At 43.5% G+C, this 21,825-nt stretch overlaps 1 protein-coding gene across 3 annotated transcripts in view; it reads left to right on the forward strand.

The window, feature by feature from the left end:
* The window catches only part of LOC121656050 (spectrin beta chain, non-erythrocytic 1), a 180,194-nt gene that overhangs the window by 116,308 nt on the left and 42,061 nt on the right, over positions 1 to 21,825 (forward strand). For all 3 annotated transcript variants that reach the window (XM_042011042.1, XM_042011041.1, XM_042011040.1), the window contains 11 exons: positions 3,568 to 3,658; positions 3,742 to 3,888; positions 3,963 to 4,226; positions 4,319 to 4,543; positions 4,702 to 4,791; positions 4,880 to 5,158; positions 5,383 to 5,513; positions 5,768 to 5,972; positions 6,044 to 6,418; positions 7,075 to 7,161; positions 18,304 to 18,461. In XM_042011042.1, the coding sequence (XP_041866976.1) occupies positions 3,568 to 3,658; positions 3,742 to 3,888; positions 3,963 to 4,226; positions 4,319 to 4,543; positions 4,702 to 4,791; positions 4,880 to 5,158; positions 5,383 to 5,513; positions 5,768 to 5,972; positions 6,044 to 6,418; positions 7,075 to 7,161; positions 18,304 to 18,461 (2,052 nt within the window). The remainder of the gene's footprint in view (positions 1 to 3,567; positions 3,659 to 3,741; positions 3,889 to 3,962; positions 4,227 to 4,318; positions 4,544 to 4,701; positions 4,792 to 4,879; positions 5,159 to 5,382; positions 5,514 to 5,767; positions 5,973 to 6,043; positions 6,419 to 7,074; positions 7,162 to 18,303; positions 18,462 to 21,825) is intronic.

Below are 21,825 nucleotides of genomic sequence, written 5' to 3' on the forward strand. Positions count from 1 at the left end.
CAATGCACATGCGCAAAGAGGGGAAAAAAATACAGAGTGAAACATCGTCTTCTTTTTTTTTATCTCTGCTGAGAGTTGCACATGCGCAGTGAAGTCCGCCAGGGGAAAAATATGGTGGCGGACTAGGGAAGAAAACGGCGGCAGAAAACGTTAAAAGTCTGGGATAACTTCACGTTAAACTTACAAAGTAAATTAAATACATGTGAGATTTGTAAAGCGGACCTTGTGTACCACGGAAGTACGTCTGCAATGCTCGAACATTTAAAGAGGAGGAACGTCGGACTTACTTAACAACCTTATGCAAAATTTCAAAGCTGAAAGTGAAATAAGATCCATTTATAATAATCATGAGATACATAATCCGATTGGTCGACTAGTTGTTTAAATAGTCGGTGGCTAATCGACCATCAGAATATCATTAGTTGCAGCTCTATTTTCGTGTAGGACTGTTGCGTGCTGTCATATTACTACGTTGTCTCAAAGACATTTGAACTTTTAACGTAAAGTCTCCTCAGAAAGACCTTCAGGGAGCTTTTCAGTAACAAAAAGGGGGAGAAAGTATATCAAAATATGGGCCACTCACACTAATAATACATCAAAATCAGGTCAGAAGGCGGAGAGAACCTAACCAGCTGCCATCTTGTCCGCTGCGCCCACGTGACTCCTGAACATGTTCAATACTTCCGATTGTCAGCCACAACCCGTTTCAGAGCTGATTGTTGGAATGAATTTGTTCGTAAAACACCTCAGAGCACAGGATCATTTATAGGAAAATCTTAAAAGACTCAAGATAATCAGCTGTTTGCTGTCCTGTTCGGGAAGGGGAAACAGCCCGATAATTTTTATGTGTACCAGGTCTTAGTGGCTCATGCCTAAGTTATTGGGATTTGTGTATGTGTGTGTGTGTGTTTGTGTTAAATGTTGCTGAGTATTTTGTGAGTACCAGTATGCGTATATGTCCTGTCTGTGTGTTGAATGTCTGTGTGTGTTTGTGTGTGTAGATGTACTGTGTGTATTACAGGTGGGATGTATTAGGAAGTCCTTTCAGGTGCAGTGCATATTTACATTAACCCATAAGAGCCCAACATGACATATTTATCACATACAGTTTCTGAGACATTTTGCTTCAATTTATGGTTTAAACTTTGCTAAAAATCCTGTTGAACACAATCTGATACTTGTCTTCTGGCCCCTAATAGATACTCAGAAGCAGAAAACCACATTATAATATTTTTAATATATCACATGGTAATAACTGGTAGATTACCCCCCCCCCCCCCCAAGAAAAAGGTACATTTTTTTGTTACATTTTGTTAAAGGGCCAAATAAAGACCTCATATTTAAAAAACTGGACTTTTCTTTTTTTTTTTTTTTTTTTTTTTTTTTTTTTTTTTTTTAAAAACTGGACTTTTCTTACAATCTTTTCATTGCTCGGGCCTTAATGGGGTAATGGCATAAAAGAAACTAGAAGTGCAACAAGTTGGGGTGAAGTGAAAGGAAGAAAAGAAAGTAAGGAAACAGAGAAAAGGTGGTAAAAAGAAAACCATTTAAACTCAGTACAAACCTGATCTCCATCCTGGAAGCCCATGTCTGAGACTGGCAGTGATGTTAGTATTTCCATTTAACACAAGGAAATCAGCTAAATGGATATTTATCACCAGCTGTTTAGGGAGAAACGGATTGGTCCCTGTAGAGCACCCCGTTTACAAGTAGCCAGTTCACGGAGATGACCACACATGAGCTGCCCTCCATGAACCTCCTTTGGATCGGGACCAGGATCTGTCGACCTCCAGGATCTCCTGGGGAACTGGTGGTTAACACTACCGTCTGTCCCTTAATCTCTCTGCCTCACCTGTTTCACCTGCTCTTTCTGTTCAAAGCACTCCAACTGTGCCAGGATGGGTTGGGCTCTGCCACTGGCAGGTTTCCTAGATCCCATCCGGTGGACCCGGTGAATGTGAATGTGGAGCCATCTGTAAGTTTAAGCTATGTTTTGATGAAGATTTTCACCATAGCTTCGGGGTCTTCTTCAGCCTGCTCAGGGATGCTTGAGAAAACCAGATTTTCTCTCATGCTGAAGCATCTCAGTCTGAAGCAGATCTTGGTTATTGCAGTTTCATCCAGATCCCAGATACAAGACATGACAAGATCAGGGTATCACATAAGTACCTTGCAGACTGCTGAGGCAGTTTTATTTTCTCACAATTCCAGACAATGTGTGTTTGGTCTGAATTCGCGTTAGTACAGAGAACACGGTTGCTGACTTTGTTTACTTGTAATTTGGGGTGTTATAAGTGTCTGATGTGGTTCTTCCAGGCGAGTTCTGGACACCTCTGTGGTTGTGTTGTAGTTTGGTGAACTTCCCACATGTCCTACCACATCTCTTCACCCAGCTCTTGTTCCCACCTCGCCCTGACAGACAGAGTCAACTTTTCTTTTGACTCCATAAGACAGCTATAGATGATTAACCCAACCTTGGGCGTAGCATTACTGCAGGCCAACATAAATGTCTTTATTATGGGATGTATTTTATCTTGTTTTAATACGCTACTCATAGTAGTCTGGTATTTGTAGATACCTGAACAGGTCTTGATTTGTTAGATATGTGTCATTAAGTTCCTGCAAACTTTTCATTTCTCCTTTTTTAATAGTTTTGGACATGGCTATTAGACCTTCTCTGTCCACTGTGTGAATCTGGAGTCGTGTTGTCCTGGTTTAAATCTATCATTGCGAGCTAACCATTCCAATAATCCCAGTTCTTTTCCCAGTTTTCGCTGTTTTACAACAGAGTACCATCTTTCTAGGGTAAATTATATAATTGGATTTAGGTCCACATAGTCTCCGATACAGACTGGGGTCTCAGTTTCGCCGATACTCGTTTTAATCGGAAATTTAAGTGCAGAAATTTCTACATCCTTCCACCGGGCAGCGCAGCAGGTATCGCACCACTACACTAGATGTGTATTTGGGCATCATTAAAGTACTCTTTAAATTCTACAGTCTTTAAATGTGGCAGAGCCAGTCCCCCTCTTGTCCTAGATAGCTGCAACGTAGTGTAATGTTATCGTTGTCCTTCCCAATCTTAAGTTTATCCCATTAGTGGAACTGGGTTTGTGGTACATCTATTGGTAGAGATAGAAAGAGATATAAGAGATGTGGTAGTGTATTAATTTTTGCAACACTTCTTTAGAGAGAGCCTTATGGATGGGTGGACCGCCTTTCAATGTCATTCCTCATGCTGGTGTCTGTGTTTATAATTACTTTGATATAGTTTTGTTGGGTTTTTAGTTATATTTACTCCTAAATATTTGAGCTACTTTGCTTCCCATGTTATTCTCCACTCCCTCAGGCCTTTATTCTATAGCCAGAGCACAGACCAAATCTATCAAATATCCTTTGGGGTGGAGAGGACAGGAAAGAGAGACCAACAGGAGCCACAACTTTTATCCAGGAAGACTGGTTGAGAGAGGAGAAACACGTTAAATGACAATGTTAATAAGAGCCCAGTGCATCATGGGACGTCCCTCAGCAGTCTAAATTAGAAGCTCACTGTTTCTGTTTCTGCAGACACAAAAAGAACCGACAGGCTGCCAATGACCTGCTGATGAAGCTCAAGGACAACAGAGACCTGCAGAAGTTCCTGCAGGACTGCCAGGAGGTATATTAGACCACTAAACATGGAGCAGTTCACAGGACAGGGTGCAGTCCTTCATTGGTCATTTACTGGTTTTGTCTCCTCAGCTGACCCTGTGGATCAATGAGAAGATGCTGACAGCTCAGGACATGTCATACGACGAGGCCAGGAACCTCCACAGCAAGTGGCTGAAACACCAGGCCTTCATGGCTGAGCTGCAGTCCAACAAGGAGTGGCTGGACAAGATCAATAAGGTGAGGAGGGGAGAAACCAAACCCCAGATACTCAAAACCCTGATTTCTGTTTAAATTCTGATCCTCTGTTTCAGGATGGCCAGACGCTGATGGCAGAGAAACCAGACACAGAAGCCATGGTGAAAAACAAGCTAACGTCCTTGAAGACTATGTGGGAGGTCCTGGAGTCCACTACCCAGACCAAAGCCAAGTGTCTGTTTGACGCCAACAAGGCCGAGCTCTTCACACAGAGCTGCGCTGACCTCGACAAATGGCTGATCGGCCTGGACGGACAGCTGCAGTCAGATGACTACGGCAAAGACCTGACCTCCGTCAACATCCTGCTGAAGAAGCAGCAGGTGATGAATGGGGGTGGGGGTAATGAGGACATCTAGTGGTCAGTTCTGTTTTTCTCTTCCAGTCTGAGCCGTCTCCTGTCATCCTTCTGTAGATGCTGGAGAACCAGGTGGAGGTGCGTCAGAAGGAGGTGGAGGAGCTGCAGAGTCAGTCTCAGGCTCTCAGCCAGGAGGGGAAAGGCTCTGAGGAGGTGGATGGCCAGAGGATCAACGTGGAGAAAAAATTCCAGGCCCTCCAAGAACCGCTAAAAATGAGACGAGAAAACCTTATGGCTTCGCGCGAGATCCACCAGTTCAACCGAGATGTGGAGGATGAAATCGTGAGTAGATCATCTACATGTTTCACTGAAACAAGTTAATTTGTTAAAGAGCTGAAAAAGAAAGTGGGACCAGAAACGAGAGAGGAGGAAGTTTTAGGTTTCCAGTAAACTGGAACAGGAATGGTATAAAGCGTTTAACAAGCGCTATGTGTCTCCAGCTGTGGGTGGAGGAGAGGATGCCTCTGGCCACGTCCACTGACCACGGACACAACCTGCAGACCGTACAACTGCTCATCAAGAAGAATCAGGTACATTTCCCCTCATTAAATCTCTCTGGAAAAGGTTTGTAAAATAGGAAACTCAGGTTCTAACTCAGCTCTCCTCTGATGTCCTCAGACTCTGCAGAAAGAGATCCAGGGACACCAGCCTCGCTATGACGACATCTTCGAGCGCAGCCAACACATCCTAAGGGAGGGCAGCCCCACAGCCGAGCTGATCCGCCAGCGGCTCGCCGACCTTCAGTCACTGTGGGACAAAATCCAGAAGGAGACAGAGAATCGCCACGTCCGACTCAGCGAGGCCCGCGAGGCCCAGCAGTACTACTTCGATGCTGCCGAGGCCGAGGCCTGGATGAGCGAGCAGGAGCTCTACATGATGTCAGAGGAGAAGGCAAAGGTGAGGAGGAGGAGGGGGAAGAGGAGGAAGGAGAAAGAGGAAGAGAAGGAGGAGGAGGGGAAGGAGCAAGAGGATGCGGAAGAGGCGGTGTCAAGCTGGGAGTTTAGATTTGTGTTGTGTGGAGGCTAAACTTGAATCACTGCTAATAAATTTATTTCAGGAACAGATGTAGAAATGAAAGCCATCAGGATCAATCGTATTGATTGGACAGTGTTTTTCTCTAGGACGAGCAGAGCTCAGTGGCCATGCTGAAGAAGCACCAGATCCTGGAGCAAGCCATGGAGGATTACGCTGATGCCGTCCACCAGCTGTCCAGCACCAGCCGGAGCCTGGTAGCTGCAGGACACCCCGACAGGTGAGGGACAGAGGGTGAGGGGAGGATGGGATGAACCGTGTGACAGAAGGCTGGACGAAGGATGGGATGGAGGGCTGGAGGGTGTGACAGTAAATGCAGTTCAGGCCAGGGACTAGTTTCTCTGGCTGAGGGAAAGAAGAAAAGGAAGAAAAAGGCTAAAAATGTCTAGCAAAACAGAGTAGGGGGAAGGGAAACTATCAGATGAGGAGGAGGAGGATGATGATGATGGTGGGTGTCGTCTCCTCAACCTTCAGTGAGCGTATCGGGATGCGTCAGTCTCAGGTGGACAAGCTATATGCCGGGCTCAAGGACTTGGCCGAGGAACGTCGGGGGAAGCTGGACGAGCGTTTCCGGCTCTTCCAGCTCAACCGAGAGGTGGACGACTTGGAGCAGTGGATTGCTGAGAGGGAGGTAGTGGCTGGATCTCATGAACTGGGACAGGACTATGAACATGTCACGGTTAGTCCAACACACACATCCTGGAACGCTGATCTGTGAGGACATACACTGACATTAAACACTTCTTTCAGATGCTGCAGGAGCGTTTCCGGGAATTCGCCCGAGACACCGGGAACATTGGTCAGGAACGAGTGGACAGTGTCAACCGGCTGGCGGATGAGCTGATCAACTCAGGCCATGGTGACGCCGCCACCATCGCCGAATGGAAAGATGGCCTGAATGAGGCCTGGGCCGACCTGCTGGAGCTCATTGATACCCGGACGCAGATCCTCGTCGCCTCGTACGAGCTCCACAAGTTCTACCATGACGCCAAGGAGATCCTCAACCGCATCCTGGACAAACATAAGAAGCTTCCGGAAGAACTGGGCCGAGACCAGAACACGGTGGAGGCCCTGCAGAGAATGCACACCACCTTCGAGCACGACATCCAGGCTCTGGGAACCCAGGTACAAATACAGAAAACAACAAAGCAAAAACAAGTTGGGGTCATTGTTGGTTTGTACCTTGGACAAAAAGAGAACTATGAGGTGGAATAGTTTAAAAAATCAATTCCGTTTAGATTAAATCCAGTTTCGATTTATGGACTTTTTTAATACATCCCCTGATGTTTTCATCCACCTCTTTAGGTTACATTCACCTGTACACTATTTTGCAGAGTATATTACCGCTCAAATTAGCAGCTAACACTAAGACATAAATCCGATATGGTGATTTTAAAATCACATTTCCTGTAAAACAGGAAATAGGTCAGGTTCCTAGAAATGAGTCGATTCATGGAAATGAAACGATTCATGGAAATGAGTCCATTCATGTCACTGTTTCCAGCTTTGCTAGAGATGGCTTCAGATGTGCTGTTTTTATATTACATAAAACGTTTGCACAAAGACTGAGTTCAGCAGCTTCCCGTGAAGATTCCAGTTATACAGTTTCCCATTTTAAGGTCTGAATTCATGGCTTATGTCTGTAGGTAAATGCTTCACATTGTGTCAGTGTTTCTTTCCATTTTTCATTCTTCACAGTAAATTTGCCAGCAAAGACTCCTGTAAATCTGCCCCTGATGCTTTGGCTGACTTTAACTTGAAGGTTTTTCTTCCTGCTGCAGGTCCGGCAGCTTCAGGAGGACGCTGTCCGCCTGCAGTCGGCTTATGCTGGAGACAAAGCTGATGACATTCAGAAGAGAGAGGGAGAGGTGAGTGTTAGATAATGTCCTGTTTTCAGTATTTCCTCCATGTTGGTGTATGTAAAGTTAGCGGTACGCAGCACTGCTGCTAATGACGTTGCCTCCTGCATGCTGCACTGGTCAGCTATGTTTGGAAAATCATTTTCTCAGACAGATGTTATTCCAGCAATTAAAATAATTAGTTCTGAACACATTGTGAGATGTTAAGGGCATGGTCCAAACTGAGAGCACCTCAGAGTGAAGTTAATACAAATTTGAACTAAAACTGGAAAAAGTGAGGATAGGTCTCTCTGTCTAAGATGAATTTAGCTGTCCAGCTAAATGTTTGTTTTTATTGATGATCTGTGTCTGACATCCAAGAAAAAAACCGTCTGGTCTCATTGGATGAACAAAATAAAACAGACTTAGTGGAAACAGACCAGTTTAAATGGTGTTCTGATGTGACAATGTGAGGGAAAATGAACTTTGTCTAAATCCTAGACTGAAAGCTGTGGATTTGTGGTGGAAATAAAAACTCCTGTAATAATCAGCATTAAAAACCAAAAATAATAATAAATGACTTGACGTCATGAAAAGAACCAAACAGCATCAGAAATGAAAACAATGAGAGAATCGCTGCTTCTTCTCAGTCTGTGAATCAGCTGGTTGACGTTGATGCTGTTTCCTTCAGCACCACATTTACAACCACGCCGCTGCCCCTGAATGACTTCAAACTTGAGACCAACTGCTCCATGTCCTCACATTTTCGTCTAAATAACCCAGAACCAGAGCATCAGCTGTTGTTACCAGCTCCGTTCAGATGGGTTAAGCTTTCTCTCCACCACACTGATTCCAGGATGGAGCTGGAACACCGGATTCTGCTTCTCTGGACTTAGTTGAGGGACCCGGTCTGATCCTGGATGAAGACCTCAGATGTGGCCTGTGTTTATTTATGCCAGTAATCTGGATTTAATGATGAATTTCCAGCAGTAGGACCCAGAGAGGAAATGATCCTTATCTAATAGCTGATTGGATTACATGCTCCAATCAACTTTGCTCTGTAAACAGAGATTATGGCCTTTTAATAGGGCGGCACGATTCAGAGAAAAATGTGAATTATGATTTTTTTGCTTAGAGTTGAGATCACAATTCTCTGGCACGATTTTTTTCATGAAATGTTTTTTTGCACTGAACTTTAACAAAACAAAAAAAGACATTGAAATGGTTTTCAGGTACGGCAGAGTCAAACACACAGCAGGCCAAAAAGAAAAAAACTGGAACAAGTTGAAGTCCGGACCGGTTTGATGTTGATTAAAAACCTTTTAAAATCACCTTTATGCACATTGAACCTGGAACTAATGGAGCCTGCTAGTTCTTGCCTATAAAAGAACATTAATCATTAAATAAATTCAAAAGTGTTAAAATATATTGCATTTATTTCTTATGGCTCTATATGCATTTTTTGTTGGAGTAATTTAATTGAAAACATTTTCTACAGACCAACAACCAAAAATAATTTCCTCATTTGAAAAGTCAAATACCGTTATAGCAAAAAATTAAACTGCACTGAAGTCAGTTTTCTACAGGAATATATTACATTTATAAATATATTACACACACACATTTTATATATGATATATATCATCCAGAGGAGGGACAGAGTATTTCGGTGTATATGTATACACAGAAATATAATATAATATGCATTGTACAGGGTTCCGGTTATTGACATCTGTTTGTTTCCTGTTTCTACGGCTTCATCGTGCGATGCTTTGTGGTGACGTTTAATGTGATGGTAGAGGTTTGTGGTGCTGCAACCAGGGAAAAACCCACTTTACTATTCAGCTCATGCTGTTTGTCATCATCTGGCTTAAATCCTGAATACTTCCACACCGCTGCCGAATGCCAGTTCGGTTGGGGTGAGGGGGGGACTCTTGCCACTACCAATTTGTTTCCGTCGCCATGCATTTAAATCTCCTTCCCACAGTATTTCCTCCACTTTCACTCTTGCTCACTCCTTCCAAACACTCGACTGCAGACGGCTTCCTCCACTGAATCACGTGTTGTAACGGCGCTTTGCCATTGGTTGAGGAGGCAACAACAGTGCTGCGTTTGGGTGCGCTTCATTAGGAGGAAATAGTAGCGTTTGTGATGCAGCTCGTGATAGAAAATGCTTTAGAATCATCGTGTGTAGAAATGAGATGTGTATGTGTGAATCGAGATTGTGAGTTTTTAAGGATTTATCGAGCAGCCTTACCTGCCATCTAATGGTTTATTAAACCATTAGATCCAAAATATATGAAAATGCTTTGAAATCATCTAAAAGATGTGGACTCGAGTCCCTTTGTTGAGATGCATATCTAGTTTTCAGCTACCTTCAGGTACCAGAAGAGGTCTTCCTCCAACCTGTCCAGCTCTGTTGTTATACCGATGCCATGTGTGTCTTTATTTCTTTGTTTCTGCTGACAGACTTGAAGGCTGTTTTTTGCTCTGATTCGTTAAGCTGACCGTCTGAAACGGGGCTGAGCAGAAGGCAGTGTTGACCTGTGTTGTTGATGTGTTTTGACCATTCCCTGTTTGTCCGTTTCTCTGCATCCTCCCTGTCCACCCAGAAGAGAAAGCGAGAGGTGAGACTCCGCTTCCAGTAACATTGGCTTTGCATCAGTCTTCATTTTGGCTGCAGTTTCAGACTTTCTTTGAATGTTTCGACTAAAATGTTGGTGAGCTTTAGAAACATTTTAGTCTGGCTGAGTGTTGACTACCGACCTGCTGATCTGACCGGGAGGATTTTATCCTTCTCAGATCCATGTATGGCTGCATATTGACAGTTTTTCTGATTGACAGCTGTGCGCTCCATCCATTGTCACCTCTGAGAAGGAAAACATGCTTCTAGTGAAAAGATGAAATTACTTCTTTGTAGCTCAGTTTCTGCTTTTGGAAGCTGACTTTTAAATGAAGGTGCCACTCACTCGTCTGTAGTGAATCCTGCAAACTGTGAACTTAAAATGACCAAACAGAGAAGCAAACTGGGAAAAGTCCTCATAATGGACTAAAACATTCAATAATTTGAGCAAAAGATTAAATTCTTTCCACCTGACGAGTTACTGTTCGTTAGAGCTGATGAGCATATCGGGATGTGAAAGAAGGTTCTGGATGTGTTTGTGAACATCGGAGCAGAACCCACTGCTCTGCAGAAAGTCAGCTTTACAAAATAAGTCCTAAAAATAATCACAGCAGACTTTATTTTAGCCTCTCAGACTCCACTGAGCTGTGAATGTTGTGTCACTGGAATTTTTTAGGTTTTGTGTTTGAGGGGTGATCATCAGCAAATGGTGGCGCGCAGCAGCTTCTCGAGCTCCTGGAGTGAGGCTCCCCGCTAGTACACTTTTGGTTGGTCCTGAGGCCAACCTTATTGATTATGCTTATGTTAATAAGCGTAAAAAGTACAGCCAAACCAAACTTATAAAGATAAGGGTTGGTTCGGCCATGAGCACAACATTATGAATCAAGGCCCTGCTGGGGAGACTGCAGATTCAGAGGACCCAGAAATGGCGCTGGGACGCCCGTTGGATGAAAGGCAAGAGGAAGGGGTGTGCACGGAGGCAGAAGAGGGGAAAACGGGGCGGACTGTTAGCCAGGCTGAAGGCTAATACCGGGAGAACACAGATCCCATCTTTGTTCTTGTCCAATGTCCGCTCCCTGGACAATAAGCTGGATCTACTCAGACTGAGGTTGGGGTCTTACCGTGAAATGAGGAACTGCGCGGTGCTTTGTCTAACGGAGACCTGGTTGAATGACAAAATGCCGGACACGGCCTTTCAGATCAATGGTCAGCTTCTCTTCCGGGCGAATCACAACCAGCAGTCGGGGAAAACCCGTGGGGGATTATGCGTCTACATGAATAAAGGTTGGTGCACAAATTGTACTCTGGTAAACAGCCACTGCTCAGAGGCGATAGAGCATATGACTGTTAAATGCTGGCCACACTATCTGCCTCGAGAGTTTATAGCGGTGTTCGTTATGGTTGTTTATATTCCACCAAGTGCTAAGGCTAAGGAAGGGCTAAAAGAGCTTCATAATAACATCAGCTTGCTCCAACATAAACACCCGGAGGCGTTTTACGTGGTTGTGTGGGACTTCAATCATGTAAACCTGACAGACACCTTACCTAAGTTTTATCAGCAGGTCACCATTCCGACACGGGGGAATAACACGCTGGACAGTGTTTATACCAACATATGGGACACATACACAGAACGTCCCCCAACCCCACCTGGGCTTCTCTGACCATATTTTTATCATGTTGGTCCCTGCCTACCGTCCTCCACTCAAATGTCACATACCGAGACAGAGGACCATCACAGTGTGGCCCAGTGATGATGCTGTCCCCACATTGCAGGACTGCTTTCAGCGCACGAACGGGCAGATTTTCAGGGATGCAGCGCTCTGTGTAGTGGACCTGGAGGACTATACATCCGCTGTCCTCGGATAAATCAGGAAGTGCATGGAGGACATCACCAGCACCAGGAGAAAAACAGAACATCCGAACCAGAAATCCTGGTTGAATGTGGAGGTCCAGTCTCTGCTGAAAGCCAGGGATGCAGCGTTCAGGTCTGGTGACAGACCGGCACTCAGAGCGGCCAGAAGACAGCTGATTGCGGGTCTTAGGAGAGCCAAGGCCGCATACGCCTGGAGGATCCAGGAACACTTTATGTGCAATGATCCCAGGAGTATCTGGAGGGACATAAAGTGTATCACAGACTATGGTACCAAAAATGCACAGTGCCCCGGGGACCCTTCTCTACCTGACACATTAAACAGCTTCTATGCCCGCTTTGAGGATCCAAACATCCCTACCAGCACCAGATTCATCCCTCCACCAGGAGAGGAACCCCTAGGGTGACTGCAGCAGAGGTGAGGAGGACCCTTCAGAGGATCAACCCATGCAAAGCTGCCGGACCTGATAACATCCCCGGGCGGGTACTGAGGGGCTGTGCGGACCAGCTCACCGAGGTGTTGACAGACATTTTTAAAATCTCTCTGCTACAGGCGGTGGGCCCCACCTGCTTAAAGACTGCCACAATTATTCCCATCCCTAAATCATCCACAGTGACAGGCCTGAAGGACTACTGGCCGGTGGCTCTCACCCCGATAGTCATGAAGTGCTTCAAGAGAGTGGTCATAGCCCATATAAAAGACTGTATCGACGTGACTGTGGACCTGCATCAATATGCATACAGGAGAAATAGATCCACAGAGGACGCTATTTTTTCTGTGGTTCACTCAGTTCTCACCCACTTAGAGAATAAAGACTCTTACGTCTGCCTGCTCTTTGTGGATTTTACCTCGCCGCTTAATAAAATTATACATCAGACCCTGGTACAGAAGCTTGCAACACTCGGACTGAGCTTCACCCTGTGTAACTGGGTCCTGGACTTTCTAACAGACAGACCGCAGTCTGTGAGGATCCATGACGTCTCCTCCTCCTCCATCACCCTCAGCATCAGCTCTCCCCAGGGCGGTGTGCTGAGCCCCCTCCTGTTCACCCTGCTCACACATGACTGCTCGGCAAGACATCAGAGCTGTCAGGTTGTGAAGTTTGCAGACGACACAGTTGTGCTGGGACGGATCGTCAGTAATGATGAGGTTGCCTACAGGCAGGAAGTGGAAGACTTCGAGGGTTGGTGCAAAAAAAAACAACCTTAGCATCAATGTGAAAAAGACCAAGGAGATGATTGTGGACTTCAGAAGGGGTAGGCATCCCCCCCTCCCTTGTGCATTGGAGGGACTGCAGTGGAAGTGGTTTCCTGTTATAGATACTTGGGCATAAACATCTCCGACGACCGTACCTGGAGAAACAACACTTCCTGTCTGATTAAGAAGGCACATCAGCGCTTATACTTTCTTAGGAGGCTGAGGCACCCTGGGCTGGGGAGTACAATCCTGACCTCCTTTTACAGGCATGTGGTGGAGAGTGTTTTGACCTCTTGCATGACTGTATCGCCTGGCAGCTGCTTGGTGGTAGAGAAGAAGGCTTTGCAGAGAGTGGTGAAGACTGCACAGAGGACTGTGGGGTGCAGTCTACCCACCATCATCATCATGGATATTTACACCTAGAGATGCAGGAAGCGAGCCTCCTGCATCATGAAAGATCCCACTCACACTGAACATGCTCTGTTTGTCCCTCTCCCCTCATGCAGGAGACTGCGCAGTATTAAGAGCAGGTCCACCAGGCTGAGGAACAGCTTCTTTCTAGAAGCTGTGAGACTGATGAATTCAGGAGGACCCCTGTAGCCCCCCTGTCGTCCCCCACCCCCCCTGCTCACCCACCCACCTTCCCCTTTCCTCACATCCCTCCCCTAACCCGCTTCCCTCTCTGATGGACACCATGGAAACAAACACTGTCTTTATTTAATGGTATATTAGTGTCTTTTTTATTGTATATTAGTTATTGTTATAATGTTATATTTTAACTTTTAGATGTATTATTAGGAGCCTACTTTGGATCGGATCGGAGTAACTAATTTCGTCCCACCCATGTCCTTGTACTTGTGTGGAATGACAACAATAAAGAATCCTTGAATCCTTGTTAGTGTTCCTCAAAAAGCTTTATGATTTTAATATTTCTGTATGCAGATATGAACTCACTGAGAATGAATAATGAAATCATGGTTATGAGTTACCATATCCTTTTGGAATGGTGAATATAAAACCATCCTGTGGAGAAGAACAAGAGGAAAACATGACGAGCTGAAGTATTTGGATAAGTTGAGGCTGGGGAAGCAGATCAAGTCCTTGGCCACTTTTCAGCCTCAAAACAAAATGCAGTATTTCCATGAAACAGTCTGGCTCACTGACCTGCAGGTTAAAACGTTAAGAGGAACATCCAGAGACCAGGACATCCATGTGAACTGATTGTTGCTCAGCTGTTGTCATGGTGCTTCTGCAATCTGCATGAATGTATATGCATTTGTTTCCTTCATCCCATTTCTCTGTCCCAGGCTATTATGCTGCCTGCTGGAGCTAGGGGTGGGTTACCAACCCTACCCCTACCCTACACCAACCTTACCCTACCCCTAACCCTATTGCCCAAAAATGATATTGATGTCTTCGGCCAAACAAGTCACAGCCTCAGTAAAATCCTTCCATCATTTGCCCGACCTGATATAAGGTGTACAGCAAAATAAAGACTTGCTTGTAGCATATACAGGTGGTCGTCATGAAATGAGAATATCATGAAACGTTGGTTTGTTTCAGTAATTCCATTCAAAAAGTGAAACTTGTATAATGTAGACCTTCATTCCTCACAGGCTGACATATTTAAATGTTTATTTCTGTTAATATTGGTGATTATAACTCACAACTAATGAAAACCCCATATTCAATATCCCAGAGAATTTGAATATTATTTAAGACCGACACAAAACAAGGATTTCTAGAAATGTTGGCCAACTGAAAAGTATGAACATGAAAAGTATGAACATGTAAAGTATGAGCATGTACAGCACTCAGTACTTAGTTGTGTCTCTTTTTGCCTGAATTCCTGCAGCATGTGGCTTGGCATGGAGTCCATCAGTCTGTAGCTCTGCTCAGGTGTTATGAGCCCAGGTTGCTCTGATAGTGGCCTTCATCTCTTCTGTATCGTTGGGTCTGGTGTATCTCATCTTCCTCTTCACAATAGCCCATAGATGTTCTACGGGGTTCAGGTCAGGCCAGTTTGCTGGCCAGTTAAGAACAGGGATACCATGGTCCTTAAACCAGGTCCTGGTAGCTTTGGTACTGTGTGCAGGTGCCAAGTCCTGTTGGAAAATTAAATCTGCTTCTCCATAAAGTTGGTCAACGGCAGGAAACAGGAAGTGCTCTAAAACTTCCTGCAAGACGACTGCGTTGACCATGGACCTAAGAAAACACAGTGGACCAACACGAGCAGATGACATGATGCCCAAACCATCACTGACTGGAAACTTTACTTTAAACTTTAAACTTTACCACCTCAACAACATGGATTCTCTCCTCTTCCTCCAGACTCTGGGACCTTGATTTCCAAAGGACTTCAACATTTCCTTCATCAGAGAACATAAGTTTGGACCACTCAGCAGCAGTCCAGTCCATTTTGTCTTTAGTCCAGGCGAGACGCATCTGTCTCTTGTTCAAGAGTGGCTTGACACCAGGAAAGCGACCTCTGAAACCATGTCTTGATACGTCTGTGCTGGTGGTTCCTGAAGCACCGACTCCAGCTGCAGTCCACTCTTTGTGAATCTCCCCCACATGTTTGAATGTATTTCTTTCCACAATCCTCTCCAGGGTGTGGTTATCCCTACTGCTTGTACACTTTTTTCTACGCATCTTTTACTTCCCTTCTTCTCCATTAATGTTCTTGGACACAGAGCTCTGTGAACATCCAGCCTCTTTAACATCGACCTTTGTGTCTTCCCTCCTTGTTCAAGGTGTTGATGCTTGTCTTTTGGACAACTGTCAGGTCAGCAGTTGTCCCCATGATTGTGTAGCCATCAGAACTAAACTAAGACCATTTGAAGGCCTTTGCAGGTGCTTTGAGTTAATTAGCTGATTAGAGTGGGGCACCAGGTATCTTCGATATTGAACCTTTCCACAATATTCTAATTTTCTGGGATATTCAATTTGGGGATTTCATTTGTTGTCAGTTATAATCATCAAAATTAACAGAAATAAACATTTGAAATATGTCAGTCTGTGAAGAATGAATGTCTACATTATACAAGTTTCACTTTTTTTTTAAAGGAGTTACTGAAATAAACTAACTTTTCATGATATTCTCATTTTATGAGGAGCACGTGTGTGTGTGCGTGTGTGTATGTATGTGTGTATATATATATATATATATATATATATACATTAGATATATAAACTGAAATATTCCCTCCTTTGAATGATTTCTTTGCTGTATTATATTTAAAAAACACCAGTAAATGAACATGGAAATGTATTCAAATTAGTAAATATGTTCTTAAAATAGCTTATCCAAATGTTTTTAATGCTAACCAAAATCCATTTGGACCCATAGAGAAATTTAAAATACTAAAACTGAAGTCCACATCATTTATTCCTGTAGGTCGGTATACTGCAGGATAACCACCTGTCCTGCAGGTTTTAGACGTTTCCCTGCAGCAACACACCTGATCCCCATCACACCGGATCTACATCACACCTATCCCCATCACAGTGGATTTATATCACACCTGATCCCCATTACACCTGATCCCCATCACAGCTTTTTTTAAAAGTAATGACCCATGAATAATCTAACTCAGGTGTACTGCAACAGGTAAACATGTAAAATCTGCCAGACAGGTGGCTCCACAGGTCCAGTTGGCGATCCTGCACTAGTGCATCAGAAAGATCTAAATATTTTTAAGGGGCTTGAAATAACTGACAAATATTAATTTTCAACTCTTCAAATTTGGATAAAAAAAAAACTCAGTATTTTAAATGATTTAGATCCAATACTGGCAGGTCCAATAAATACTCCTACATTCCCAAACCAGTAACAGCTGGACTTTTCTAATACAGTAACCCAGTAAAACCATGTTATTTACAACGGGTCTGAGCCCAGTTTGGTCCCAGTTTAACCTCATTCTGGTGTTTACAGCGGGTCTGGTACCAGTTTAGTCCCAGGTTAACCTCATCGTGGTGTTACAGCGGGTTTGAGCCCAGTTTGGTCCCAGTTTAACCTCATTACTGTGTTTACAGCAGGTCTGGTCCCAGTTTGGTCCCAGTTTAACCTCATTCTGGTGTTTACAGCGGGTCTGGTACCAGTTTAGTCCCAGGTTAACCTCATCGTGGTGTTTACAGAAGGTCTGAGCCCAGTTTGGTCCCACTTTAACCTCATTGCTGTGTTTACAGCGGGTCTGAGCCCAGTTTGGTCCCAGTTTAACCTCATTCTGGTGTTTACAGCAGGTCTGGTCTCAGTTTGGTCCCAGTTTAACCTTATTCTGGTGTTTACAGCGGGTCTGAGCCCAGTTTGGTCCCAGTTTAACCTCATTGCTGTGTTTACAGCAGGTCTGGTCCCAGTTTGGTCCCTGTTTTAGCTCATTACTGTTTACAGGAGGTCTGGTCTCAGTTTGGTCCCAGTTTAACCTCATCATGGTGTTTACAGCGGGCCTGGTCCCAGTTTAAAGGGATCATGGCAGTCAGCTGTTTATGGAAACTGTTCAGTAAATGTCTCGTTCTTCTTCTGAACAGTGGAGCCAGTCTGATGAGTTAACACTATTTTTTTTAAAAAGGTAGCAACAAACCAACTTTACACCGCTATAGCTCTAAGCTTGTTGCTAACGTAGATGGTAACATTAACTTTAAATTACAGTTACTAACTAAGGTGGATGAAGGTGGATGTGGTGGATCCAGCCACAGAAGTTGCAGTTTGCTGGTCCTATATTGGTCCCTCTTTAATAAGTTCTTAAAAGTTAAGCGGTGCTGAAGCAACAGCTTCACCCGCGCTGTTGGTCAGAGGTTTGATCGCAGACACGACAGTGTGACGTTACATCTAGCAAAATGACAGCTGACAACACAGTCAGTATAGAAGAGATTGATCTGTCTCCAATAAGAGCTCAAAAGTATGAATTTGTCACTACTCCTGCTTTGAAAAAGAGTTGCTATGAGGGCCTAAGAGTCCTCTCAAAATATAGCCACAGAGTTGCTAGGTTGGCAGCATTAAGGTAAAACGGTGTCGGGTCTACTTCCGGTATTTGGCCAAATTCACCATCAGGTGCAGCAGAAGTGTGCTTTAGGAACATGTGAATCACTGTTTATTTTTTGTTTGAAGCCGAAATCAACATTCTATTTATTTTACAGCTGCAATCTGCTGTGGTCCGCCATGTTTCCTTGTTTAGCAGAGCGACACAGTGCTGTGTTAAATAATGTCATCAGGCCAGAAACGTGTGATCATGTGATATTGCGATATTACATTTTCTGCTGGTGTTAAAAACTCTACCGGTATTACCATGAACTATATAATATTGCACACACCTAGGTGCAGCTTGTTCATTAATGCTGCATTTAAAGAGATGGAAACAGCCGCTATGAAGTTAAGAAGTGTGATCTGATGTTGAACTTCGTTCATCCTCTCAGGGGCTCAGCCAGCTGTTTTTATCCTGGAAATGCATCTGAACCCTTCTGTGTGTGGTCCTCCTCCAGGTCCTGGAAGCCTGGAAGAACCTGCTGGAGGCGGTGGAGGGCCGACGGGTGAAGCTTGCAGACACTGGGGATAAGTTCCGCTTTTTCAGCATGGTGCGCGACCTGATGCTGTGGATGGAGGATGTCATTCGCCTGATCGAGGCCCAGGAGAAACCCAGGTAGGAGAGAATAGCTGTTAGGTTTATATCAGCGAGACCGGCCAGTGTCAGTTGGGCTCAGAAAGGGTTTTTGGTGGTAAAGAAAGACTCCATCATTGGTTCAAGGGAACATTTTGATTAAACCTGTCTGCAAGGGTTTCGCCAGCCATCTGAGACTTTTCCACACAATGATTCAGTTTTCAGGCTCAACTTCTGAACCGATGGCAGTAGAGGGAAGGTGAAAAAACCTTGTTTCAATCAGGTGTGGTTCAACGTCCAAACTGGACAACTTGCTGGCCTCAAGATTACTGCCAACATTGGCCATCAATCGTTTCTAAACAAAAACTCCTTTAAAATGAATTCACTGATTGTTAATGTGAGTTAATGTGACTAACGTTCAACAATAGGAGTGATTTTTTTTATTAAAGAAATATATATATTTTTTTTATTTTAATTTTTTTAACTAAAAATAGGAAAACACAAAATTCCCTGGAGACTTGAGTATTTGGAAAATGGGCCCCCTATTCAGCATCTACATGTGGAGTTTTTTTTTTCATATCTCACATGGCTATACACAAGCAGCACAAAAATATACAAAAACAAATCAAAAGCACATCTTAAAGCACAACCATGCTTGAAAAGGAGCAGGAAGAAGAAAACTTATAATACCTGCCCCTTTTTAAAAACATAATACACCAGTAAATAATTTATCAGTTACCTAACAATACTTAATAGAAATACTCATATTTTACATAATAGCCATCATTCAGCAAATTCATACACTTTAATTATATATATATATATATATATATATATATATATATATATATATATATATATATATATATGTGTGTGTGTACATACATATACATACACACGTACACACACATGTATACATCAAAGTGCTTCTGTCCTATATTTATGTAGTATATGATTTTTCAAAATACTTTTAAGTTTATTAGGAGTTTGACAATTTCATTTCATCACTTAAAGTGTTCCATAGCTTGACTCCTTTAGTTGTAATACAATGATATTTTGTTTTCGTTCTTACCATATAGATGTTTTTAGCATGCTTGTACCTCGTAGTGCATATGTACATTCCTTTATCTGAAACAACCCCTGGACACTTTGTGGTACTTTTGGATGAATTACTAAGTACATGAATTGTATTATTTCAAAGACAACTAGATCTTTAAATTTGAGTGCTTTCAGATTGACAGAGTTGGTTTGTGGGTTGTCTGTACTGAGCATTGCAAACAATTCTTATTGCTTTTTTCTGAATAATATATATGAGTTCTGTATTTGTTTGTATGTGCTCCTCCAAAGTTCCATACAATAAGTCAGGTATGGGAGTATGAAGGAGAAGTACAAAGTATATAATGAGGTTGAATTTATAAGATTTTTGGCTCTAAGTAATATTGCAATTGATTTGGATATATTTGACTTGTTGTAGCTAATATGTGATTTCAAATTTAATTTATCATCAATTATTCCTCCAAGAAACTTGACAGCTGTTACTATTTCTATTTTGTTTATTCTCAGTTACTTGTTTGAGTTAATTTGACGATTTCCAAAAATCTCTTCAATATTGAGACTCCTCTTTCCACTGTATCCAGGAGCAGTTGCAGATTCTCCCCACTACAAAATAAATTTGTGTTGTCTGCAAATAATATGGGTTTCAGGTTTTTACATGATGCATTTAAATTATTTATATACAAAATAAACAGAAAAGGGCCCAGTACTGAGCCCTGGGGGGACCCCACAGGTAAGATTCTGTGTTTCAGACTTTACTTCTTGTAGTTGTACATATTGTGTTCTGTCCTGTAAATAACTTCTAATCCAGTTTTGTGCTGTCCCTCTAATTCTATATTTTTGTAATTTTTTAAGTAATAGTTCATGGTCCAGTCTAGTAAGGAATATTTTCTCCAGTATTTTTGACAGTTGTGGCAACAATGAAATGGGCCTGTAACTTGATAGCACCTGTTTGTCACCTGTTTTATAAATGGGTATAACTTTAGCTAATTTCATTTTCTGGGAAAATTGTCCTGTTTTCAGGGACTGATTACAGATATGTGTGAAAGGTTTGACAATGTATTCAATTATATCTTTAATCGGTTACATGTAAACTCTATCACAGTCACAGATAGAGACAGAGGTGGTGATTTTGAGGAAAATCCCGTATAAAAGAGAGAATTTGTTTAACTTCCGCAGAACAAGCACTGATTTCAGTCAGGGTTGGTCCAGTCAGTTTGGTGAGTTACTGCTTGGGTTTCTGTCTTGGTTTTGGGTTATTGTTTACATTGCTGGTGTGGGGCTCTGTCGTTAGCACCTTCTCTCTACAACCAGTTGAGGCCATGACGCGGGTCACACCCACTGTGTACTGCTCAGGTAAAGCAGATAGAGGCGGTTTCAGCCGGTTGCAATCAAGCAAAGTGAGCTCAGCTGTGTCAGCTCCAGGTACTTTACCACACATGGTGCGCTGAAGCGTCAGTGAGGCATCAGCCATTGTGTCGGCCCACGTCGGGTTAAGACCACAAAGGGTAAAGACCTGCGAGTCTACTTGCGCGAGTCCACCAAGCAAGGGCACAAGCTTAAACCTCCTCACTACTATATTAACACACAATGTGCTTCGAACCCATCCCTGTCAGACATGGTACAGACCAAGACGTGTCACTCATAGACTCTGCAATCCACAAAACCTGTCCTTTCCAATGGCATGCACGTCAGCCACACCCTCTGTTACCTTCGGTCTCTGGAACTGTCAGTCTGCAGTGAACAAAACAGAATTTATCAGTTCATTGATAAATGTCTCAGACATTCAGGTCCTAGTCCTGACTGAAACCTGATCCGCCCAGAAAACACAGCTAGACCAGCTGCCCTTTCTGTCAATGCAGAATTTACCCAAACACCTCGCTCAGCTGGACGAGGAGGTGGAACGGGCTTTCTTATTTCTAAAAAGTGGAACTTTACCTCTCTGTCCTATGGCTACCTGCTCATCACCTGAGTAAAGGTCTCTACACCCATCACTGCATACATTCTGGTCATTTACCGCCTCCGGGTGGCAGTATAGATGAGTTTGTCTCTGAAATGGACATGATTCTCTCTGACATTCCTGATGATGACACACCACTAATTATCATGGGAGACATGAACATTCACATTGAAAAACCACAGCGACTGACTTTCTAGCTCTCATCTACTCTTTCAATTTCAAACTGGTTCAGACTCCTCCAACACACAAAGCTGGTAATACTCTTGACTTGGCACTGACCAGAAACTGCTTCACAGCCGACCTGTCCGTCACCCCGCTGCACCTCTCAGACCACTTCCTGGTTAAATTCTCTGTCTTCCTTCCTCATGTCACTCAAGCTGCTCCAAAAATGGC

The sequence above is a fragment of the Melanotaenia boesemani genome, chromosome 16, assembly GCF_017639745.1.
Source record: "Melanotaenia boesemani isolate fMelBoe1 chromosome 16, fMelBoe1.pri, whole genome shotgun sequence".
Taxonomy (NCBI): Eukaryota; Metazoa; Chordata; class Actinopteri; order Atheriniformes; family Melanotaeniidae; genus Melanotaenia; species Melanotaenia boesemani.